Below are 21,817 nucleotides of genomic sequence, written 5' to 3'. Positions count from 1 at the left end.
ATGGAAACCATGTTCCAGACATCTTACCGTCCAGCTGGTACTTAGACCTCAACCCATTTGAAGGCTCACGTGCCCTTTCTTGCAGTGACTGGAAACAGGGGCCTTGTGGGCAGTTCCTACCCTTTGGGGTTGGCGTTAACCATTTACTTCCTAAAACAAATTCCTCGAGCAGGAGCACCAAACCACACTTTTCTCCATACGCCCTCTCCGAGCTCCACGTGTGAGGTCCACCCCCACCCCTTCTAGAAATTGGTATGTTGCCGCTCATGAATCTAATACGCTGTCCCACATCTTGAAACCCGATTCTCTTTAAGAGATTTATTTTAATAATAGGACATCCATTATTAATGAGATTCTTCTTCTTCTCAGAGCGACTGCCTGGCGCAGTGATAAGAGCTCAGACTCTAAAATAAGACAGACCCTGCTCCCTCTGCTCATGTGCTGCCTGCGGGGGGCCTCTGGATGCGGGCGGTGGGCTGTCCTCCGCACGGGGCTCAAATCCTGACCTCACCACCAACGAACTGCATGACCCCTGGGCCTTCCGCAATTTTCCGTTCCTCGGTTTCCTCATCTATAAACTGGGGCCACTAATTCCTCTGCTAGGGTCGCCGTGATAGGGTTCACTGTGTGTGACATGCTGGGCGAGGGCTCCAGCACGGATACCCACCCCCCAGCGTGGGGGCTACTACCACTATTAGTAGGATGGCCAGAATGAGCAGCCCTCCCCCCGCACTGGGAAGGCAACCAAAAAGACTGGTCGTTGATTTTCAGGTTTTGGAGAGCAGCGTGGCCCATGAAAAAAGGAAAGCAAAGGAAGCTTTAGAGACAGAGAGGAGAAGAGCTCAAGATCTGGAGAACCACTTGACCCAACAGAAGGAGGTACGAGGAGCAGAGAGATGAATGGGTCGTAGGAGCCAAACCCCTGCGGAAGGAAGTCCGAGGCCAGACGTGAGGCCGTGGTTCTGTGCCCCGATGGAGAGTTCGGCAGGCCAGTGCGCAGGTGCTGGGCACACTTCCGTGGGAAGTGGCCAACGTCACGTACAGCTTACAAGCTGTATGACCTAGGGCAGGTCACTTAACCTTCAGGGCCTCAGTTGTCTCCTCTGCAAAATGGGAGCAGTAACCGTCCCTGCCTCGCAGGATTAAATGCATAGAGACAGAGGACTTAGAGCTGCACCCTGCACATAGCCGGCCCTCTACATAAGCATTTCCCTGCTCAGCCCAGGGCAGAGAGACGCGCTCCAGCAGGGAACCCTTGGGTCGGGGGCTGGGTCAGTCCCTCAGCGAGAATCAGTAGAAGGACACTCACTCCCAGCTCCGGTCTCCTGGTTTCACAGACTTTTTGTAGAGACACAAACAGTTGTGGAGTAAGATGGTGTAGACCGGTACGTAGCAAGCTGGCATAGCAGTCCCACGAGTAAGTGCCAGAGGGCCGGAGCGGAGGACAAGAAGTGCACCCTGGGGGAGAGCGTGACAGTGGTGTGGGCAGCGAGCGCCATGCCTGGAGAGCACTGGAGACATACACCTCTAGCCACCTCCAGCAGCCTGGGGACTGGCCCCCCAGCCATACCGGCCTGGAGCCACCAGGAAAGACAGGGTCCAAGGCTGAGAGGAGGGATGTCGCTCGGGTTTAACCCAAACACCCCAACCCCCCCCCCAAGAAGTCAAAGAAGGGCTCTCAGGAGCTGGCAGCCAGGGGGAGAACTCAGTGACCTACAGTGGCAGCTCCGTGAGCTGGGCTCCAGGGACACAGAGGGCACAGACATGGGCTGGCCCTCAGGGAACTTCCAGAAACACAGTAATGACTCCATGAATTGTTTCATTCTGTGTCATTCATCATCCACAAATGCTTCCCGAGCCCCCAGCATGGGCCAGGCCTGTTGGATGTTGGGTGTTGGGGATACCACAGTGCGCGAGAAGGACCAGAGCCATGTCCTCCCAGAGCTTCCATTCTAGGCTGGAGGGACAGACAGCACATAACCAAGTGCACATGACAACTCCAGGGCCACAAGCCTGGGGGAAGATCAAAGGGGTGGGCTAGAGAGTGGCCACGGGGTGGGGGCGGGGGTGGGGGCAGGCTTCTCTGAGGAGGGGACATTTGAGTGAGACCTGGAGGGGAGAAGGAGCATGAAGAGAACATCTGTGGGGAAGAAAATGCCACCGGGTCAAGTGGCCCAGCTGCAGAGCACAGGGACCTCCCTTAGCCAGGGGCACAGGGGCAGTGGGGTGAGGAAGGAAGGAAGCTGGAACAAGATGGAAGCCAGATGAGGGGTCCAGGGAAGAAAGCCGGAGGGAGACACAAAGGGGGTAAAGCAGGAAGGCTTGGTAGGCGAAAAGTGCCGATTCTGTTTCAAATCCCAGCTCTGCCCCAAAGTGCTGTTTGACCCTGGGCAAGTGCCTTGCCGTCTCTGTGCCCCCATCCGTAACATGGGTGTAGTGACAGAACTACCTAGACGTCTGTTGTGAGGAGTCAATGTATTCATTAGGAAGCACCTGCCCAGGTGAGGTCAGCATCCAGGTGGGCTGGGGAGGATGGTGTGTGTCCAATGCCAGGGTGGCAGGGGAAAGGGGGGGGAGGCAGACAGTCCAGCAAAGACCTTGGCAGTGAGTTGTGTCAGCCTGTGCAGGGAGTGAGGTCAAACTGTTGTCAGCGGCTGTGCCCCGAGTGTCCCTTATACAGATGGGCCAGGGGTGGTGTCTTGGAGCATGGGCTCCTGCCGTGGTGCAGGGGACCCTGTGCCCGACTGAGTATGAGCGCAGAACAGGTCTCCGCCTCTGGGGAGGGTGGGGTTTTAATCAGGACCACACAGAAGTCAAGGTCCGGAAGCCGAGCAGCTGTATGGTTAGGGCAGGGCTCTGGTGTCCCAGCGTGCACCGCCACTCCCTGGTGGTGTGACCTCTGTGCATTACTCGTCCTCTTACTGGCTCGGTGGCAGCCGCCATGTCCTCACCTGCAGAATGCGGCTCCCTGGGCAGACGCGCTCCGGGGGTTTGCCGATGAGATGCACCACCGCGCTCAGTGCCTGGTGCCGAGCGCTCGTGTTGCAAGCATTTCAAGCGGAGTCAGTATCATCACTACTTTCAACTGTGACTCGCCAAGCGGCGCAGAATCCCACGGGGCACGCAGAAGGGGGCCGGCAGCCTCTTAGGACTGGCAGGGTGGGGGCTGGACAGTCTCTAACAGACTTGGCAGCAGGCAAATGCCAAGCTCGTGCAGGGAGGTGAGTCAGAGCCCAGGTGGGGTGGGAGGCCTGTGCAGAGCGGGGCAGGGGGGATGGTGGCCGCGGACACTGTGCTCAGATGGCAGGGCTGATGGAAAGACCATCTTTTTCTCCAGGGCCATGCAGCCCCAAAGCCTCGTCCTACCCCCCAGCACCGCATTCCCTAGTACAATTTTCATTTTTCTTTTTGCCAAATAATGTATGTTCACGCAAGAAAATGTAGAAGATACAGACTAGTGAAAGGAGGAAAATGTAAATTGCCATAATCCCAATCCCCCAAAATAACCGGTATTTACATTTCAGTACATATCTCTTCAGGCCCTGTCTATGCATACATGCATATATTTAAAGTATTTTTCTGTGAACTTTGTGTTTGTACGGGAGCACCACTGCAAGGATTCCAAGCTGCAGATAGAGTTTTCCAACCCCCCTGCTCTGTGTGCCTCCTGGGGCTCGTGTAGGTGAGGCTGGTCCTCAATCCCCAGCTCTGAGTCACCGGACCTGCAGGCTACGTGTTCTCAATTCCAGACTGTCCTGGACATCAATTTTTGAACCCAAGCCTTTGAAGGCTGGAGAGAGCCTGAAGCCACAGGCGTCTGGTCCTCTGGGACGGGAGGCGTCTCCCCCCACTTTGCCTCTCCTGCCCCACCTCCCAAGAAGCCAGGTACTTCCCAGCGGAGGGCCCACATTCCAGTTCAGTTAGTGGCTCAGTGCCAAACGCCTTGACCTGGACACTCACCAGCACGTCACTTCCTGAACACAGCCCCGAAATCCTGAACGATGAATAACCCTCTCTTTTATGCGGTGACTAACCAGACACGACCTTCAGGTTCTTGCCGCCGTGGCGGGCATGCCAAGACTCCCACCCCTCTCTCCTGTGAGCGTCCTGTTCCCTGAGCCCTTACTCCCAAGCCCTGACTCACTGGTCTGGGCGATTACTAATCCTGGCTTCCCTCATGGTGCCCCTTCCCGTCCTTTCTCGCATACACTCCCTCAAACCATTTGTCCCTGACTTCCAGATTTCAGAGAGCAGCCTCGCCTACGAGAAACACAAAGCAAAGGAGGCCATAGAGAAGGAAAAGAAAAAAGTGCAAGATCTGGAGAACCACATAGCCAAGCAGAAAGAGGTAAGAGTCTCAGAGAGGAGCAGACACGGACGCGCCCAGCGTGGTTAGGAGCAGGGCTCTGGAGGCAGGCGGTCTGGGTTCGAATGCCACCTTTGCCGCTTTCTGCCCGTGCAACCTGAGGCAAGTGTCTTGCCATCTCTGTGCCTACGTTTCCCTACTTACGAAATCCAGATGATGCCAATAGATCAGCCCCATCGAGTGGTGAGGCGTGATTGCTAACAAGCTCATAAAACACATAGAAAAGTGTCCAGCACTCAGTGAATGCTCTGTGTGTGTTGGCTGCTATTATTATTCATCACTGTTCCCCTCCTGTCCCTACTATCCCCGAACAGTGTGTGACCTCAGCTGCCTGGGGTCACAGAGGGGATGGCAGGAGATGGGTACCTGAATTTCTCATCACCTGGGCAGCAGCGTCTCCACTGGAACTTGTCCCCGTGGGTATCAAACTGCATTTACAGTTATTCGTGGGAGGAGCAGACGTAGTAGGAGTACAGGTTGTTGCCTGGGACCCTGTCTTAGGCACCTCCACACTGCAGGACAGAATTCAGTCCTCCTGGGTCCCAACAGTACAAGGGACACACACACACACACACACACACACACACACAATGGCTAATATCACAAAAGTCAAGGCAAGAGATTAAATGCACAACCTGACAATAGGGGGTTAAATTTAAATGCAGGTAAATACAATTTCAGAGGACTTTGAAGACCAGATGGGATGGAAAAAGGTCTTTGCATCTATTCACATCAGTCTTAGATCATTTTCTTTGAAGCCAGATTCCCAAACATTAGCATGCAGAGAATCACTTGGAGCAGGGGTATTGGGGGGGGTTAAATGCCCATTTCCTGGGCCTCACCCCCAGAGATTCAGATTCACCATCTATGGGGTGGACTCAGCAATGTGCATCTTTACCAAGCAGTCCCACGTGGTGCTGGTGCACTTGGCACATCCCTGCCCCAGAGAGATGAGCGTCAGTTAACCACATCTGCATAACGCATCAGTCCCGCTGCCTCTTCCTAAGAGGGACCTGGACCACCTGGAGCGTGCCCAGAGAAGGCAGACTGGAGTCGGGGAAAATGATGCAGGGCTTGTTGGCCCACGGCCAGCGCACTGAGGGAGGGCAGGCAGACGCTGCCGGCCCACGGAGCCCCGGGGGCGCAATCTGTTCACACACAGCCTTGTTTCCCCAAACGTTCACCGTAGATCTTCCATAAAATACTTCAGTTCGGAGTAGGAGGAAAGGAGACAGTAACATTTTTAAAGTAGATTAATCACGACATCAAATGGATCAAGGATGAGATTAATGCCCCCCCAAAAAAATGTATCAGTGAAATCAACAAGTGGTCAGTTTTTACTCTCACGGTTACAGTGAAAGGGAGGGCTCAGGTGGCTGCACAATTCTCTGGAGGAAAGTGAACCAGTGGCTCGTGGATACTGGGCCAATCTCGGTAGTCAACCCAGAGAGAATCTGTCCTAAGGGTCATGACACAGAGGACTCTGCTGTGCGTCCAACACCCTCACCAGTCTCAGGGAAAACAACAGTGACATCAGAGGGCGAGGTCTTGTGACAGCCCTCCGGGCAGACTGGTGGCATCACACCAGACAAGGAGAAACGGGATCCCTCCCCAGGAAGTCCCACGTACCAGGAAAGACCAAGGAAGGACAAGGTCAAAGACCCACCCAGACATAAGAGTCGCTTATTCACGTGCTGTTTTACTCGGGTGCACAGAAGAGCAATGGCATAAGAGAGAGGAGGAGAGCAGGGAGAAGAAAAATAAATCCAGACCCAAGCTCACAGTCAACTTTGTGGTCCTGTCCTTGAGTCAAAGCAGCTGAGCTGCTGGCGAGGAGCAAAGACGCCAGGCGGTGCGTTCGGCCCTGGGCAGCTTCACGGCCCATCAAAGAAGCCATTTGCTTGCTGGGGATTCCCCGAGACAGCTGGAGTGTTTCGCTGTGCGCTGCAAGTGACAGGCGGCCCTGTGGGATGCCTGCCAGCGTCCCCGGTGAGCACCTTCTCTGGCCAGGCCTGCACGTGGTCTGCCCCGGGATTTCTCAGCAGTCACCGTGACGTGAAGGCCCCGAAGAGAGTCAGATGGAGTTCAGTGGTGATACGCCAAGAACGAAGCCCTCCCAGGTGAGGCTCACAGAATCGCATGACGAAAATGGGGTTTTCTCGTTGTTTTTAATCCATTTCCCATCCCAATTATAAAAGGAGCAACTATTTACAGAAAATCACTCAGAAGAAGATTAAAAAGAAACTGCCCAGGGGCGCCTGGGTAGCACAGCGGTTAAGCATCGCCTTCGGCTCAGGGCATGATCCCGGCGATCCGGGATCGAGCCCCACATCAGGCTCTTCCGCTATGAGCCTGCTTCTTCCTCTCCCACTCCCCCTGCTTGTGTTCCCTCTCTCGCTGGCTCTCTCTATCTCTGTTGAATAAATAAATAAAATCTTTAAAAAAATAAAAAGTAAAAATAAAAAGAAACTGCCCATGATTTCCACTGAGCCGAGTTACCGCGAGTGACGTTTTGCTCTGCTTCCTCCCAGACCGTCTACATGTTGACCATTATTGCAGACATCGGCAAGCATCCCCTTATCCCAGAGTGATTTACCCTGTTACACCGTGCACACCGCCCGGGATGCTGTATTTTAACTGAATACATTACCAAAATGTCTCTATGGCATGGAACATTCTTCCTCGACCTGCCAGCCTCGACGGCTGACTGGGGTTTGCACAGCGTTGGATGGACCCCAATTTTTTGACCTGTCCCCTAGGGTTGGGCCCTAAGGCTGTGTCTCACTTTCCACTCAGGTAAAAAAACACTTGGCTGAACAGCCCTGCGCGTCAGTCCTCGTGAATGTGTGCGGTTATGTCCTTAGGACAGATTCCCAAAAGTGGAATCCCGGGGTCACAGGATATAAACATGTTCAGCCTCTTGATACACGTTCCCAAGTGACCCTCCGAAAAGGTTGTGCCCGTTTCCAGTTCCACCAACAGCGTCTGAGAAGACCGAGCACGACATCTCATCGACTACTGTTTTGCATTGGATGAAATAATGTTTGTGAAAAGCCCGCACACAGTATGATTCCAAGTCTGTGACATTCTGGAAAAGGCAGAACTCTGGAGACAAGACCAGGAGTTGGTGGAGGGGAGGGATGACTAGATGGAGCCCAGGCGGTTTTCAGGGCAGTGAAACTACTGTGTACGATACCACAAGGGCGGATACGTGTCATCGCGCATTTGTTCAAACGCGTAGAATGTTCAGCACTGAGTGAACCCTTGCACAAACTACGGACTTTTGGTGACTGTGATATGTCAGTGCAGGTTTCTCAGCTGGAACAAAGGTACCATCTGATGTGGGATGTTGATGATGGGGAGGTTCTTCCATTGGGGGGGGGGAGAGCATATAAGAGACTGTATTTTCCTCTCAATTTTGCTGTGAGCCCAAAACCGCTCTTTAAAAATAAAGTCAAGTAGGGGCACCTGGGTGGCTCAGTCAGTTAAGCGTCCGCCTTCGGCTCAGGTCATGATCCCAGGGTCCTGGGATCGAGCCCCACATCGGGCTCCCTGCTCAGTGGAGAACCTCCTTCTCCTTCTGCCCCTCCCCCACCCTTGCTCATGCACTCTGCCCCCCCCACTTGCTCAAATAAATAAATAATCTTTTTAAAAATTGAAAGTAAAGTAAATAAATAAAGTTCGTGAGGCCCCCACCCAGGACTGGTCACAAAGCTTGCATTCCGCATGGTCTGAGGAGGGGCTCCCGGAGGAGAGTAGAATTGGGAGAGTCCAGGACTGGAAGAGTGGATTCCAGGAGGAGGGATGAGGAGTGCACAGACGGGCGAGAGGAGCCCAGCTTGCCAGAGGCCAGAGGGAAGAGGGGAGGCTACCCCTCCAAAGCCAGGGAGGGATGTGGGGGAGGATGCTGAGGGCAGATCCCGTGGCTAAGAGGTGAAGGAGCTCATCACATTTATCCTGGAAAATAGATTTAGAGAGAGACATGACAGCCTTCTTCAAATATTTAAAGGGCTGTCTCATAAAAGACAAATAAAACTTAGTGCGTTCCAGGTGACAGAACTGAGCTCAGAGACCAGAAATCACAAGGAGACAGTCTCAGCTGGAGAGAAAAGAGAGCTCTATAATAATTGGAACCTTCCAGAGAAAGCATGGACGTTGGGCTGAAAAAGGGACAATAACAGAATAGAGTTCACCTCCTCTCTGAAAATGGGGGGCCAGGGCTAGGGGGAGCAGCTAGGGTAAACATTCATTCCTGAATTTCTGTTAATTTGGTGTTTGCTGTTTGTCCAGGAAATAGACTTAAAAGTACAAAAAGAAGACATCTTAAATAGTAAACTAAATGACACACTGGCCATGGTAGAAGAGGCTCAGAAAACCAAGACGGCCGAGAGCCAAAGAGCAGAGAGCCTCACCATGAAATTAAATGAAACGTTAGCTGAACTGGAAACCACCAAGACAAAAATGGTGAGTTGGTGCCTTCCGGAGATGGGAGACTCTTTCCCTCAATGAAGGATCACAAGGCCGGGAGAACTCGTGATTTAGCCCGGGGCTCTCAGCCTAGGCACTGCTGGTGCTCAGGCTGGATAACCCTTTCTTGTGTGTGGCTGGCCTGTCCATCACAGGAAGCATAATATCTCCCCGGGTCTCTACCTGCTAGACTCCAGTAACATCCTCCCTCCAGACATGTCAACCCACAGTGTCTTCAGACTTTGCCAAATGTCCTCTGGGGGCCAAAATTGCCCTCTGTTGAGAAGCACTGGTCTCGAATGAAAGGGGAACAGAGGCTACAATGCCCTCTCTCTAGGCGTTCTAAGATGTTGTAATACAGGGTCCTCACAGGATCAGGCTGAAGGACTGAGCAGCCCCAGACCTTAGTAATCCTGACTATTCCACAGACTTTAATGGTTTAAAATTTTAGCTCGGCATTCAAGGCCCTCCACCATCAGGGCTCAATACTGCACTCATTCGTCATTCATATATTCTGTGGTCTGTGGGCAAGGAAGTAATGAGGATTCATCTGGCAAAAGAGCGCAAAGTGAATTTGAGAGGGACTGGAGTCTGAGACGCCAGCTCGGGCTTCGGCACACGGTGGCCGTGTCTGTAGCCCAGAGTCAGAAGGACCTGCAGACTCGGGGTGGCACAGGACAGGCAGGAAAGAGTCGCTGTAGGGACAGACACAAGAGAAATGGCAGGACGTGAGAAATGATTGAAGGGACATGAGCACCAAAGAGAGGGAGGTGCTGGGCTTCAAGCTGGGGCACCCAGGGCGAGAATGGCCTATGGGTGGCATATTGACAGGCCTATGGAGGTCAGACTGGCTCTTGGGGGGAGGGTCTGTCTTCTGGGGAAGGTGAAGAATTCAGACTGACGCGAAGGTGGGGTAGCGAAGTTCAAAAGTGCCCCCAACTTTTGGTGGTCCAATAGATTTGAGGGAGAAAGCAAGACAAGAGGTCTCAATTTAGAGGAGTTTTCGTTAAAATGGTGTGCATGTGTGAGCTTCAGGATCGGGGACCGAGGCCCAACGTGTCAACCGGGAATAAGGAGCAGGAGTCTGATGTCATCAGAGCTGAGGAAGATGTAGTCGGAGAAGCAGGAGGGGAGCTGGGATGAGGCATCGAGAAGCCCCGAAAGCAGTCTCAGGAAGGGCAGGGGCGGCCACGGGAAAAGGTCCAACTCACCTCTTGGTGATGATTGGGAATTTCTGCTTTCAAGAACTAGAAATTTGGGGCTCCTGGGTGACTCAGTGGGTTAAGCATCTGACTCTTGATCTCAGCTCAGGTCTTGATCTCAGGGTCATGAGTTCAAGCCCCTTGTTGGGCTCCAAGCTGGGTGTGGAGCCTACTTTAAAAAATAAAAAAAAGAAATTTAAAAAAGAAATATAAATTCATTCTCTTTTTCTTATAAAATTGTTCATTCGTTAATTCAACAAGTCCTTATTGAACAGCTAGGTCTACGTGCTGCAGGGGCGGGTCTAGGCACCGGGGCTGTGGGTACATCGGTAATAAGGAAAGGTCAGTTTCTGCTTTCCTGAAGCTACATTCTAGTGGGAATGGGAAACAAACGAGATCATTCACACGGCGATAAGCACATCATCGAAAATGAAGGCAGAGGATGGAATAGAAATGTCTCGAGCTGCTGCTTTAGACAGGCAGTCAAGGAAGGGCCCCTCTGAGGAGGTGACGTTGGAATTGAGACCTGAAACACAAGGAGTCAGTCGTGCAAGGAGCTGGGGGGAGGAGAGTACCATGCGGGGGGGCACAGCATGTGCAAAGGCCCTGAGGTGGGTCCGAGTTCCGTGCCCGTGGGTGCAAAGGTGGCATATTGCTATTGTCGTCCCTGACGTCACACCCAGCTCCCAGGATCGCACTAACGACTTCCCTGTCTTCCCAGCTCATCATGGAGGAGCGGATTCAGCTGCAACAGCAGACAGTGAAGGCCCTCCAGGAAGAACAGAACTCACAGAAACACGGCTTTGAAACGGAAATCAGGGAATATAAGGAGCAAATCAAACAGCACTCCCAGACGATCGTGAGCCTCGAAGAAAGACTCCAGAAAGTGACTGAGCACCATAAAAAAATAGAAGGCGAGATTGCAACCTTGAAGGACAGCGACCCAGGTCAGTCCAAAGAGACGCCGAGAGGATCTTAGCGTTCAGGGTGGGTTCTGATTATCCCCTGGGTCCCAGTGGGCTGATGATGGGTCACAAAGGGCGGCACCTCGCTTAAAAGCTCCTCTTTTCCCTAGAGGCACCATTTTCTTCCCATTACACAGCAAGGTTAGGGGCCCTCGAGGCCCAGGCTAGACAGAAGTCACAACAACGAGACGGGACGTCCTTTGTGCCGAGCCAGTGAGCCGGTGGAGACGCACGGGCTGCCGGGCTGCCGAGGGGCATCAGAGCGGCGTGCATTGAGCAGTCTTTTCCACGTGAAAATATCCCGTGCAGAGGCCTTTCAGAGCCTTCTCTCTGCCCTCAGGAGTCTGCGACTTCGTCTAATGGCCTTTCCTAACCAGCTTTGAAAAGAAATCCAAAAGGGGCTGAGAAAAGAACTCAGGGTTGTGAGCGCGTACTCACCCTAAATGACAAGGCAATGCAATGCATTGCAAAGATGCTGAGCTCTCGGAGGAGAGTTCTGGAAGTTGAGCCTCGGGCCAGGGTTTCTCAGCCGCGGCACCCCGCGTGCCAGCAGCAACCCCCCACTCCAGTGTGACTACCAGAAATGTCTTCGGACATTGCCAGATGTCCCCGGAGTGGGGGGCCAAACTCGCCCCTGATTGAGAACCATGGTCCTGGTCTCCAGCCAGCTGACAAGCTACCAGAGCTCACTTCATGCTTTCATTCACTCAGTGCTCTTCTTTGAGCATCTGTTAGGTTCCAAGCTTATTCTAGGCACTGGGGACTCCGAACGGACAGGCCAGGCAGGGTCCCTGCAGTTCCTCAGATGGCGGCCCTGACAGGTGACCCAGGAGGAACAGGGCACCATGGCCCAAGCATGGAGTGGGACTCAGTTTCCCAACCCAGATCCAGGTCAGAGGGAGCTGGGACCCAAAGGGCAACAACAAAGTAGTCACATTTAGCTCAGAATCTACCAGAAAGCAGACATTCCATAAGCACCTGGTGAATGAGTAAACGTGTCACTGAGGGTGAGGGTGGAAACCGGAAGGCCAGTGGGCTGAGGAGGAAGTGGGAGGAGAAGACAGGACAGGACTTGTCTGGGAGGAAAGGCGGAATAGGGAGGAGGCGTGGCCCGGTGGTTGGGGCTCCACCCCCTCAGCTTGCTGAGCGGCGCCAGCAGGTTCTGCCCCTCCTGTGCCCATTGCCTCCCCTGTAAATGGAGTTCATGAGCCCTGCCTCATAGAGTAGCTGGAAAGATTTCATGAGCTCGTATGTGGGGGGAGGGGGTCCCAGCCGTGCCACAGAACCCATGGTGGGGCTCATTAGGGGGAGAGGGCGGCATGCAGGGAGATGGCTAAGTTGGGAAAGATGCAGGTGTATTTATAAGCCCAGGGGAAGGAGAGCATCAGTTGCACGCGGACTGCAATGACACTCACGGGGCCCTCTGATTCAGCCCAGGAGGAGGTGATGCAGCGAGAGCCCCCAGCGGCGCCTCCGATGGAGAGCAGTGTCAAAGACGAAGTGTGTGACACCTTGATGTGAGTACCCGACGGGTGTGTGCACACCAGGCCAGAGACACCCCCCACCCCGGCTTCTGGCCACATCATCAGAACCTGAAAAAAAGGAGTCGAGTCTGGGGTCTTCTTGCTGTCATTTGAATTTCTCGATCCTCTAGCAGGTCAGGATGGTGTCATGGAAAGATCCAGGTGGATCTATGATCGTATCTATGCAGATGTGTGGCTCTGGGCAAGTCACGTCCCCTCGCTGCACCTTAGCTTAAATGGCTTGTGAAATAAGCCAATACTTGCCATAGCTCAGCCTCAAACTGAACCTGGGATCCTCTGTCCTATCTCCGTGTACTTTTTTTTTTTGCATCGAAATGAATTGCTGCTTTGAGAATTTTTAAAAGAGCATATGCTTCTCTCCCTTGCTGGGACTGGCGTCCGGCAGACCCACACTGAAGGAGGGTCACTTCGCATTTCTACCTGGCCCCTTCCAGGCACTGGGGACATCCCGGAGACTGAGGTGAGCTAACTCGGCCTGTCTTTGTGAGTTTCAGAGGGGATCTACTGACGGCTCAGAAGGAGATCCTGTCTCAGCAGGAGGTCATCATGAGGTTAAGGAAAAACCTCACGGAAGCCCACAACCGAATGTCAGATTTGAGAGGTCTGTATGATTGCCTGCCTCTCTTGACTTCCTGACCTGCTTTGAGAAAGGAAAGAACAGGCTTAAGAGTTGGAAAGCTTAGCATTAAAAATCCTGCTGACCTGCTTTCCTGGGCGGTCACAGCATTTGAGCATTTGTCCCTCGGTCAGTGAGACTGATGCCTTATCAGGGAGCCACGAGGAGCATTCTCAGAGGGCTTCAGACCTCTGCATTGACACGCAGCTTTCTTTTTGGGAAAAATCCCCTTTTATCTCAGAGATTTGTCTCTGGAGACGAAAGCTGGGAGTGAGGGCACAAATCCCAGCACCCCCCAGCTCTGGGACCTAGAGCAAGGTACTGTCTCCTCGCCTCCCCTTCCTCTGCTGCAAAATCACCTACAAACACCTGCTTGCTGGAGCTGGCTGGACATCAGGGGCCACCTACACTAGGGACCAAAGAGCAAGAGCCAGTCTAGCTGAATACTTTTTCTCTCTGCCCCCCCCAACCCTGTCCTTTTCCTTCTGCCTCCCCTCTTTGGCTTCTTATAGCCCTCTTCTCCTTCCCAGACCCAGCCTCCACCAAGCCAAAAGGCACAGGCAGGCAGGAGTCAGGAGACAGAACTCGGTTTGGGGAAGTCGAGGGAGGGTGAGGAGCACTCCTCTTGTCTTGTCCCCATCTCAAACCTGATGCACCCCCAAAACCTTGAGTGGTATTTACTCCTTCTGGCTGTACTGTCAACGCCCCCAGGGCATTTATGGCTGATTTTTCAAAGAGTGATTGTTTTCATACTGAGGTATGAGAAAGTGTAGTAGCGAGCCTAGCAGGTCCCGTTCTAGAATCAGGAGACTTTGGACCTGGTTCTGGATCTGCTATTTATTCTAGTCCCGTGCATTTCGGCAAGCGCCTTTACCTCTCTGAGCCTGTTTCTGCATCTGTGAAGTGGGGTGTGCCGGTAACTCACTTGTAGGGTTGCTGTGAAAATCAGAGCTAATGCAAGTGTCTCCGTTTGGGTTCTGCCAGAGGCTGACCCCGAGACCAGAATGCCGCTGTGTGCAGTGTGTTTGAGAGGTGATCCTGGGAACCAGCCGCCGTGGGCGTGGACGAGAGGCAGGGAGGGGAGGAAGGCAAAGAAAGCTGTGGTGTCAGGTGGGGCAGGGCGGGCAGCTGGAGCTGGGGGGACGCTGGGGAGCAGTGTACAGCCCAGCCCCCGGGTCGACCACCCCAGGGGTGAGGGAGCCGGGCTGTGAACTCCAGTCTCACCCGTGTCGGTTGGAGGCTGTTGCACCTGGCAGACCCCAGAGGCCGTGGAAGGAACACCCTTAGGCAAACAGATGCAGAAGCAGGCCGCTGAAGGTCGACCAGGGAGCCCCAAAATGCCACAGGTGCAGAGACGGAGCCCTGACCATTTCTGGAACGCTGGGGTCAGGCAGAGCTTTGTTTTCCTTTGCTAAGACGCAGGCAGACCCCCTGGCTGTTACTAACACTCCCTCCCATGGAGAATTCCTGGGGGGTGGACACCCCTCATGGTTCTTGTAGGCCTGGCCGATCTCGGCTGTGGCCCTGGCATAGCCCTGGGGCAGGAGACCCCCTCACCAGCTTTCCTGTCTCTCCCAGGGGAGCTTAATGAAAAGCAGAAGATGGAACTGGAGCGGAACGTGGCGCTGGTCCAGCAACAAAGCAGCGAGCTGAGAGCACTCAAGGAAAAGATGGCGCAGCTGACCGGCCTGGTGGAAAGGAAGGACAGGGAGCTGGAGGTCCTCAAGGAGGCACTCAGGTGTGTGGGAAGGACCTCATGGTATGGGGAGCCCAGACACACCCAAGTGCCCAGGGAGCCTCGCACGCGGAGGTCATTCAGTAAATGTTAAAGGGATGGAGGGATGGAGGGATGGAGGGGTGGATGGATGACATGTGTTTCATTACTTCACAACCTCATCATTTAAAACAGGGTTTTGCTTAGTTCTGTGCCTCTCAAACATTCCTGCCCAGTATTCCAGGGGACAGGTCTCAGCTTAAATGCCACTTCCTCCAGGAAGCCCTCTGTCACTTACCCTCACCAAACATAGCCAAGGGCTCCTACTCTTTCCAGGGTCTCTCAGCCCCTACGCTCCATACACCTAACACTTCTCACACAGCCAGGCTGCTATGGCCTACTTAATTGTCCACCTTCCCCATAAGGAGCCCCGCGTAGACCTTGCCTGCTGTTGACTCCCCAGCATTCACACAGTGCCTGGCACATAGGGAACTTTATAAGTATTGATTGAACAAATGTATAAACTGGGGTAAAAGAAGTCAGTTTAAAATAAATGTAAAATTTCGTCCTCATTCACGGATTAATCTAAAAAATACATGTGAGTTTGCAATTTCATCCACAGCTTAGCCTTATTTTGACATAAGAGTAACGTCTTCTCCAAGAAGGGTCGAGTAATCCACATCTTGTGACTACCCTGTAGCTTCATATGCCTCTTGGCTCATGGCCAAGGCAGAGTCACATAGTTGTTAAAGACACAGGCTGCCCGGATTCAAAGCCGGCCACCTTCTCTTACAAGCTTCATGGCCACGGGCAAATACCCATGTGTTCTTTCCTTGCCTGGAAAATGAGGCAGGGAGAGCCTCCAGCTCATGGGATTGTTATGAGAAACAGAAGGGTGAACACGTACAAAGTGTTAGAAACAGCAGTCACGCTATAAATGCCCCAGGAAATGCCCCAGCAGGTATCCCGCAGACCTGGTAAGGGAAACAAGGGTGGACAGGTGTCTACTGCCCTGGCCACGATTTTAGAGGTCCCCTGAAACTAAATTCTCTAGGAATCTGTGGGCAGGAGACTTGAAGACCCGAAGGTTTCAGTGACCTATGAAATGGAGTTCCTTTTTCTGTTCTGCCAGTGGCTCCAAAGGACACTCGTGGGTCCTAGAACCTCATGGTGCCAGCCACCCTGCTGTCCAGTGACTCATCTTCTCTGCCCTAGGGCCTCCCAAGAGAAGCACAGAGTCCAGCTGTACAAGGAGAAGGAACAGAAGCCCAGGAACTCGGCCCAGATGTGTGACATCTCAGTGCAGATGGAACCGGTCCACACGGACATTCTCTGGAGCAGTCAAGAGGTGAGTGCCACCCAGGCCTGGCCACGCGGGGGGACAAGGCTAAAAAAGAGCCCAGTGATGCCTGTCTTTGCTTCTGAAAATACTTTCCTTCTAAGTTCCAAAAATATGACTTGCTTATGTGAAATGTGTAAAAAGAGATAGAGCCCGCCCTCCTCCCGTGGCCACCGGAGGTCACGGCTGTCGGCAGTTTGGCACGTGCGCCATCAACCCTTTTCCTCACAGACACTGCCCTACCCTCGTACAGGCGTGACCCTGCAGTGTGCGAAGGTCGGCCTCAGCTCCGGGCTGCCCGCGTTCCATCCCGGGGTGGGACTCCTGCACCCAGAAATGCTGACCTCAGAGAGGTAATTGTATGCCGGCTGCCTTGTCTGCAAAGTAGGCGTCATGACGGCCACCACGTCATGGGATTGTAGAGAAATAAATTTTATTTATGCGCACGAACACACAGAAGCTATATATACATGTTTATTCAATGCATCTTTTTGCAAAATAATGGTATTAAGCCATGTATATTCTGCAACATGTTTTTGTCCCACTGAATACCATGTAAAGGCTATCTTTTCTAATAAGTGTAAAAGAGCCGTTTTGTTCTTTTAATTGGGTGCATGGAATTCCACCGCATCCCTCTTGTCCCTCCTGTGTCCCTGCTCATGGACATCGAGGCTGTGTCTCCTTTCACACGTTGCTACAGTTAATATCCCTGTACATGTGTATGTGAAACAGATTCCCAGATGTGAAAATGCTGGGTCCAGAGGGCATCCCAAATTGGGCTTGATGGGGACAGACTGTCTTCCCCAAGAGCCATACCATTTCTGCTCCACGCCTGTCTCTCGGGGGCTCCTCTCGGGGTGCCTGCCCAGAAGCCTTTGCACGCCCGGAAGCCCCAACTGCACGGAGCACAGGGAGCGTGTGTCCGAGTGAGAACAGCTTTCGCCACGCTGCCCCCCGAGGTGGCACTCCCACTCTGCCCTGGGCTGGGGTGCGGGGCTTCCTCGAGGCCTCCGGTTTCCTGGAGTCCGGGGACATCCTTCTCCCCTTTGCTTTATGAAACTAGACAACAGGGCATTTCAGTAATGGGCTTGGGATTTTCACTTGGAAACAGGGCCAAATGTGTCAGCTTGCCTTCCTGCTCTCAAAGATGCCGTTCCCCTGCCAAACAGCAGCGAGCCAGCGCCGTGCACGGCTTGAACGAAAGGGCTCGGCGGCCCGGCCAGCTGTCCTTGGCACCATCGCTGTCCAGAGAGCGCTTTCGCAGAAGTCGAAGGGGCTCAGCACAGCCCCAGCCATCCCGCTCCCTGGGCTCCATGGGGCCGGGAGCGAGTCTCGCTGCTGTCTCCAACTTGTTGGAGTCCCGAGCTCTCTGTGCAGGACCCAGCCCATATTCATTCACTTGTTCAACAACCACTGAGTGTCTGCTGTATGCCAGGCCCCAGGGCTGGGCGCAGCGTGGCCCAGGGTTCCTGTTCACACCAGACCCCCTCCGACTCTGCACGAGTTTGCAAGGACAGATTGTTGACGGGACGCCGAGATTATTAGTTTCCCTTCTGAGGCAGGATTAACTGAAGAGGATGGGGGAGGGAGGCTGCAAGATAAAAGGGAAAAAGTATTTGTTCTTTCTCAGAATGGCTTTCCAAACCCAGGCTACTTCCGGCTTTCTAAGCCAGAGTGGGTCAGAGGGCTTCAGAGTTGTATGAGAAAGAATCTCCATCTTCTTCTCTAAATAAACAAATTCCCAGAAGAGCCATGAGGGTCACATCAGGCTCAGGCCTACTCTTCAGGCAGAATAAAGGCTATCACCCAGCCTCGCTGCTGCGGCTGCCCCGCCCCCGGGTCAGTAGACCCTACCCTCCTCTCCACACTCCTGCACACGTGCGTGCATGCATGCACACGCGCACACACACAGCACACTCCTGGGCAAACACACATCCTCAAAGACAGCAAGACCGGTGTGGAACCAACCTGGGAAGAGTGGACCGGCCATCCAAACTATAAACAGGCTGAAGGCAGTGTCAGGGTCAGGGAGGTCCTACTAAGTGCAGCCAGGGGTGGAGAGCCCCTTTCTTTTTGCTGCCGAGCCCTGGTCCCAGCCAGAAAGCTGGGACAAGCTCCTTCCCACTCCTGTTTCTGACCTCTATTCATTCAGGCACCATAATTATCAACCGTCTACTAAGCTCGGGCGCAGTGCTGGGCCCTGGGAACACCACAGTCTCCAATGGAGACAAAGACTTTGCTCTCACAGAGCCCATGTGACTCATAGAGTCCGTTACTGGGTTTCAGGGGGGGCCTGAACCTCCAGAATCTGTATGCAAATTTTTTAAAAGATTTATTTATTTGAGAGAGAGTCGGGGTGGGGGGGCAGAGGGAGAGGAAGAGAGAGAATCCTCACGCAGACTCCCCACTGAGTGCAGATCCCAGGATCCTGAGATCATGACCTGAGCTGAAATCAAGAGTCGGGCACTCAACCAACTAAGCCACCCAGGCGCCCCTGTATGCAAATTTTTGTGTGTCTGGGAATTTTTCTGAAAGAAGGAACCTTGCATTCTTCTGAATCTGAAAGGTGGACATGATCCTTAAAAGATAGAGAAGACCTCTCCTTGTCTATGCCCTTTACAAGCCCTACTCGAGCTCTGTGCCTGGTGGCTGCCATATTGGATGGTGCCGTGTGGAACTGTTCCCTCATCCCGGAAACTTCTGCGGACAATAGAACCTCCAGAAGTCTCGGAGGAGGGTCTTCCTTTCTCCAGACCAACCGCGACCCAATATGTCACATTCCCCGTAGCAAATATTGAAGAGCCATCCTTATTACCAGTCAAGAAGAAAGTACCATGTGTTCTTATCTAAAAACGCCCCTCCTGGAGCAGAATTTGGTGGGATTATTCTGAGGCAAGACCCAAATGACAACAAATGGAAACCCAAGCTTAGAAGAATATTAGAAGAAAATATAAAACACGGGGAGGGAACATAGAGGGGGGTTTTATTTATAGATATGCTAAGTAGGTAAGAGAGTTGGAAATCTTCCTAGATGTGACTTTATATTTGAAATGAAAAATTTAAATCCCTTCTGCACTGAAGCCCCTGACAGTAGCTTCCAAGGTATAAGCGCCCGGGTCTCTGCGAGTCATGAGTTGTACATGTTGCTTGGACTATAAGAGACTCTGACCCCTAACAAAGCTGTCCTCTGCACCCTTCTGGCCACAGGAACAATCCTTCAGTGATCTAGGGGCCAAGTGCAAAGGGTCCCGACATGAGGAAATCATTCAGCGTCAGAAAAAGGCCTTGTCTGAACTGCGTGCGCGAATTAAGGAGCTCGAGAAGGCCAGCTCATCCAGTAAGTTCCCTCCCTGCTGGTCTCCCTGTCCCGGCTCAGAGCCCTGAGCCCCAGACTCTAGAGGTCACTCTGGGCACTGACATCGGCCAGGACCACCGTCTTCTGTCCCATCACTTCATAGTCGAAAGGACGTTGTAATACAAGGAAAGATGGCAGGCATGATCTCAGAGTCAAGGGCAAGCCTTGATCTTAAATAAATGGGATTTCATGAAAAACTCACTACGTTGTCCTTTTTCTTATTTCGCTGTGGCCTGGTGGGACGTTTGTCATGGACTAACACTGCAAGGATCAGCGTTGGGGAACCTTCTAGAATGCTCTCTTTAGAGGGGATCTGTTCTCAAGACACTGCACCTGTTGCTGGGGGGAGTGCTGGGCTAGGCCCCAAAAGCCGGGGTTCAAGTTCCATCCTTGTTCCTGTGGCTGAAAGTTCACCCGCCATGCCTCAGCACTGGCTCCTGTGAGGCACCAGCCTCCTACTAGCTGTGTGTGACCGTGGACAAGCCATTTACCTGTCTAGGTGTATTTCTCACCTGCTAAGGGAGGGCGGTGGACATCAGCACTGGCCTGCAAGTCAAGGTCCAGTAAACAGCAGCTGTGATTTTTTTTTTAAGACTTTATTTATTTGAGAGAGAGAGGGCACGAACCGGGGGGAGGGGGGAGAGGCAGAGGGAGAGGGAGAAACAGACTCCCTGCTGAGCAGGGAGCCCAACTTGGGGCTCAATCCCAGGACCCTGAGATCATGACCTGAGCTGAAGTCAGATGCTTAACCAACCGAGCCACCCAGGTGCCCCAGCAGCTGTGATTATTACATGCAATAACTTCTTCCTGACCCTTTCTTTTGACTCTCAATTATTTATTTTATAGATCCTAAGGACGACCTGACTGAATCCTATCTAGATTTAAAGACGGTCAGAATGGAAAAAAATGTCCAGAAATTATTGGACACAAAACCTGATTTGCCAACAATCTCAAGAATAGAGATCAGAGCGGTAACCAAAGAAAGTTTCTCTCTGCGGTGACGCGAGAAGAGGGTGGGCATGGGGGCAGACACTAGCCGCGTGCCCTGGCATGGCCACGCGTGTCAGTGGCTTGGGGGCCAGATCTCCCTGGGAGGCCAGCGTCTGCACCACGTGCGCAGGCCTTTGCCAAACCAGCAGCCCCACGTCTGAACAGAGAGCTTGCTTTCCGTTCGTGCCCAGCGTGTTAAATCATTGCATTTGACATTGCCCCAGAGCCGTCTCGCGTAGGCCCTCCTTTCCACATGATGTGATAAATCCTGCAGAAAATAGTCAGCAGGCTAATTTTTATTTTTTTAATCTTTTTATTTTTTTTTATTATGATATATTAGTCACCATACAACAGGCTAATTTTTAACATTATACCATGAGTTTGCCTGAAGTTTGCTTTTCGCGGCAAACTGAAAAGCATGAACACATAAAGAGTAGCCGGAGGGTTGATTAAGAAGACACAAGTTCTAGAGTCAGAGGGACCTGTGTCAGGATGCCAGCCCCGCCATCTGTGTGACCTCGGGCAGGCTCTTAGCCTTTCTGGGCCTCCCTTCCCGGCTGTGAACTGGTGAGAACCCAGAGACATCTGTGTTAAGTGCTTATCCCCGCGTCTGGCTCAGAGCAAACACTTAATAAATGATTATTGTTTAATAGTATTTAGATACTGTCACTCAAGAAAAACCTTCCTCTCTTAAGGGAAATAGTTTTATTTGCTAGGATTTTCCGAAGTAATTTGACTGTGATGCGGAAGGTGCCCTGTACCCTGAAGGGATGTTTGATGGGCGCCTCATTGACACCTGACAATGGACAGCTTGGCGCAGCGTCAATCCCGGGATCCGCTGGGCATGGCTTGCCGCCATAGCTGGATCTAAACCATGCAGAGGCTTCTGGAAGACGTAACGAAGTCATTCTATCTGTACCAACATTCTCCTGCACAATTTTTCTAGACATTCGCTAGGGATGTGAGTCTTCAGGAATGTGTTGGCTTCCTGGCTAAGCCCTCATTCTCTGAGGTTGGAAGTAGAGGGACAGTCTCCAGGTGGGGAGCTCAGCTGGCTCTCATATCCTGAGCTGCTTCCAAGATGTACCTTCCCCCTACCACTGACCCTATGCCACCACCACCGCCACAGAGCAGGAGAGCCCCCAGCCCTCCCAGAAGACCTCAATCCTCCAAGGTTGGCAAGAATGCAAATTAAAAGAAGAGAAGGAGCAGGAGGAAGCCTCGCTGACATCTACTAAGTTTTTGCTGTGTGCCAGGCA

At 52.8% G+C, this 21,817-nt stretch overlaps 1 protein-coding gene across 3 annotated transcripts in view; it reads left to right on the top strand.

The window, feature by feature from the left end:
- Positions 1–21,817, top strand: part of FHAD1 (forkhead associated phosphopeptide binding domain 1) — a 121,886-nt gene that overhangs the window by 84,364 nt on the left and 15,705 nt on the right. For 2 of the 3 annotated variants that reach the window (XM_045774711.2, XM_087858297.1), the window contains 10 exons: positions 772–879; positions 4,241–4,348; positions 8,657–8,830; positions 10,757–10,982; positions 12,433–12,517; positions 13,039–13,145; positions 14,739–14,898; positions 16,090–16,222; positions 19,421–19,550; positions 20,415–20,539. In XM_045774711.2, coding sequence (XP_045630667.2) covers positions 772–879; positions 4,241–4,348; positions 8,657–8,830; positions 10,757–10,982; positions 12,433–12,517; positions 13,039–13,145; positions 14,739–14,898; positions 16,090–16,222; positions 19,421–19,550; positions 20,415–20,539 — 1,356 coding nt within the window. The remainder of the gene's footprint in view (positions 1–771; positions 880–4,240; positions 4,349–8,656; positions 8,831–10,756; positions 10,983–12,432; positions 12,518–13,038; positions 13,146–14,738; positions 14,899–16,089; positions 16,223–19,420; positions 19,551–20,414; positions 20,540–21,817) is intronic. The other variant, XM_087858298.1, reaches the window with a different exon arrangement.

This window comes from Ursus americanus, chromosome 33, assembly GCF_024610735.1.
Source record: "Ursus americanus isolate L20-20 chromosome 33, mUrsAme1.1.p, whole genome shotgun sequence".
Classification (NCBI taxonomy): Eukaryota; Metazoa; Chordata; class Mammalia; order Carnivora; family Ursidae; genus Ursus; species Ursus americanus.
This window is presented reverse-complemented; position numbering and strand designations above follow the sequence as displayed.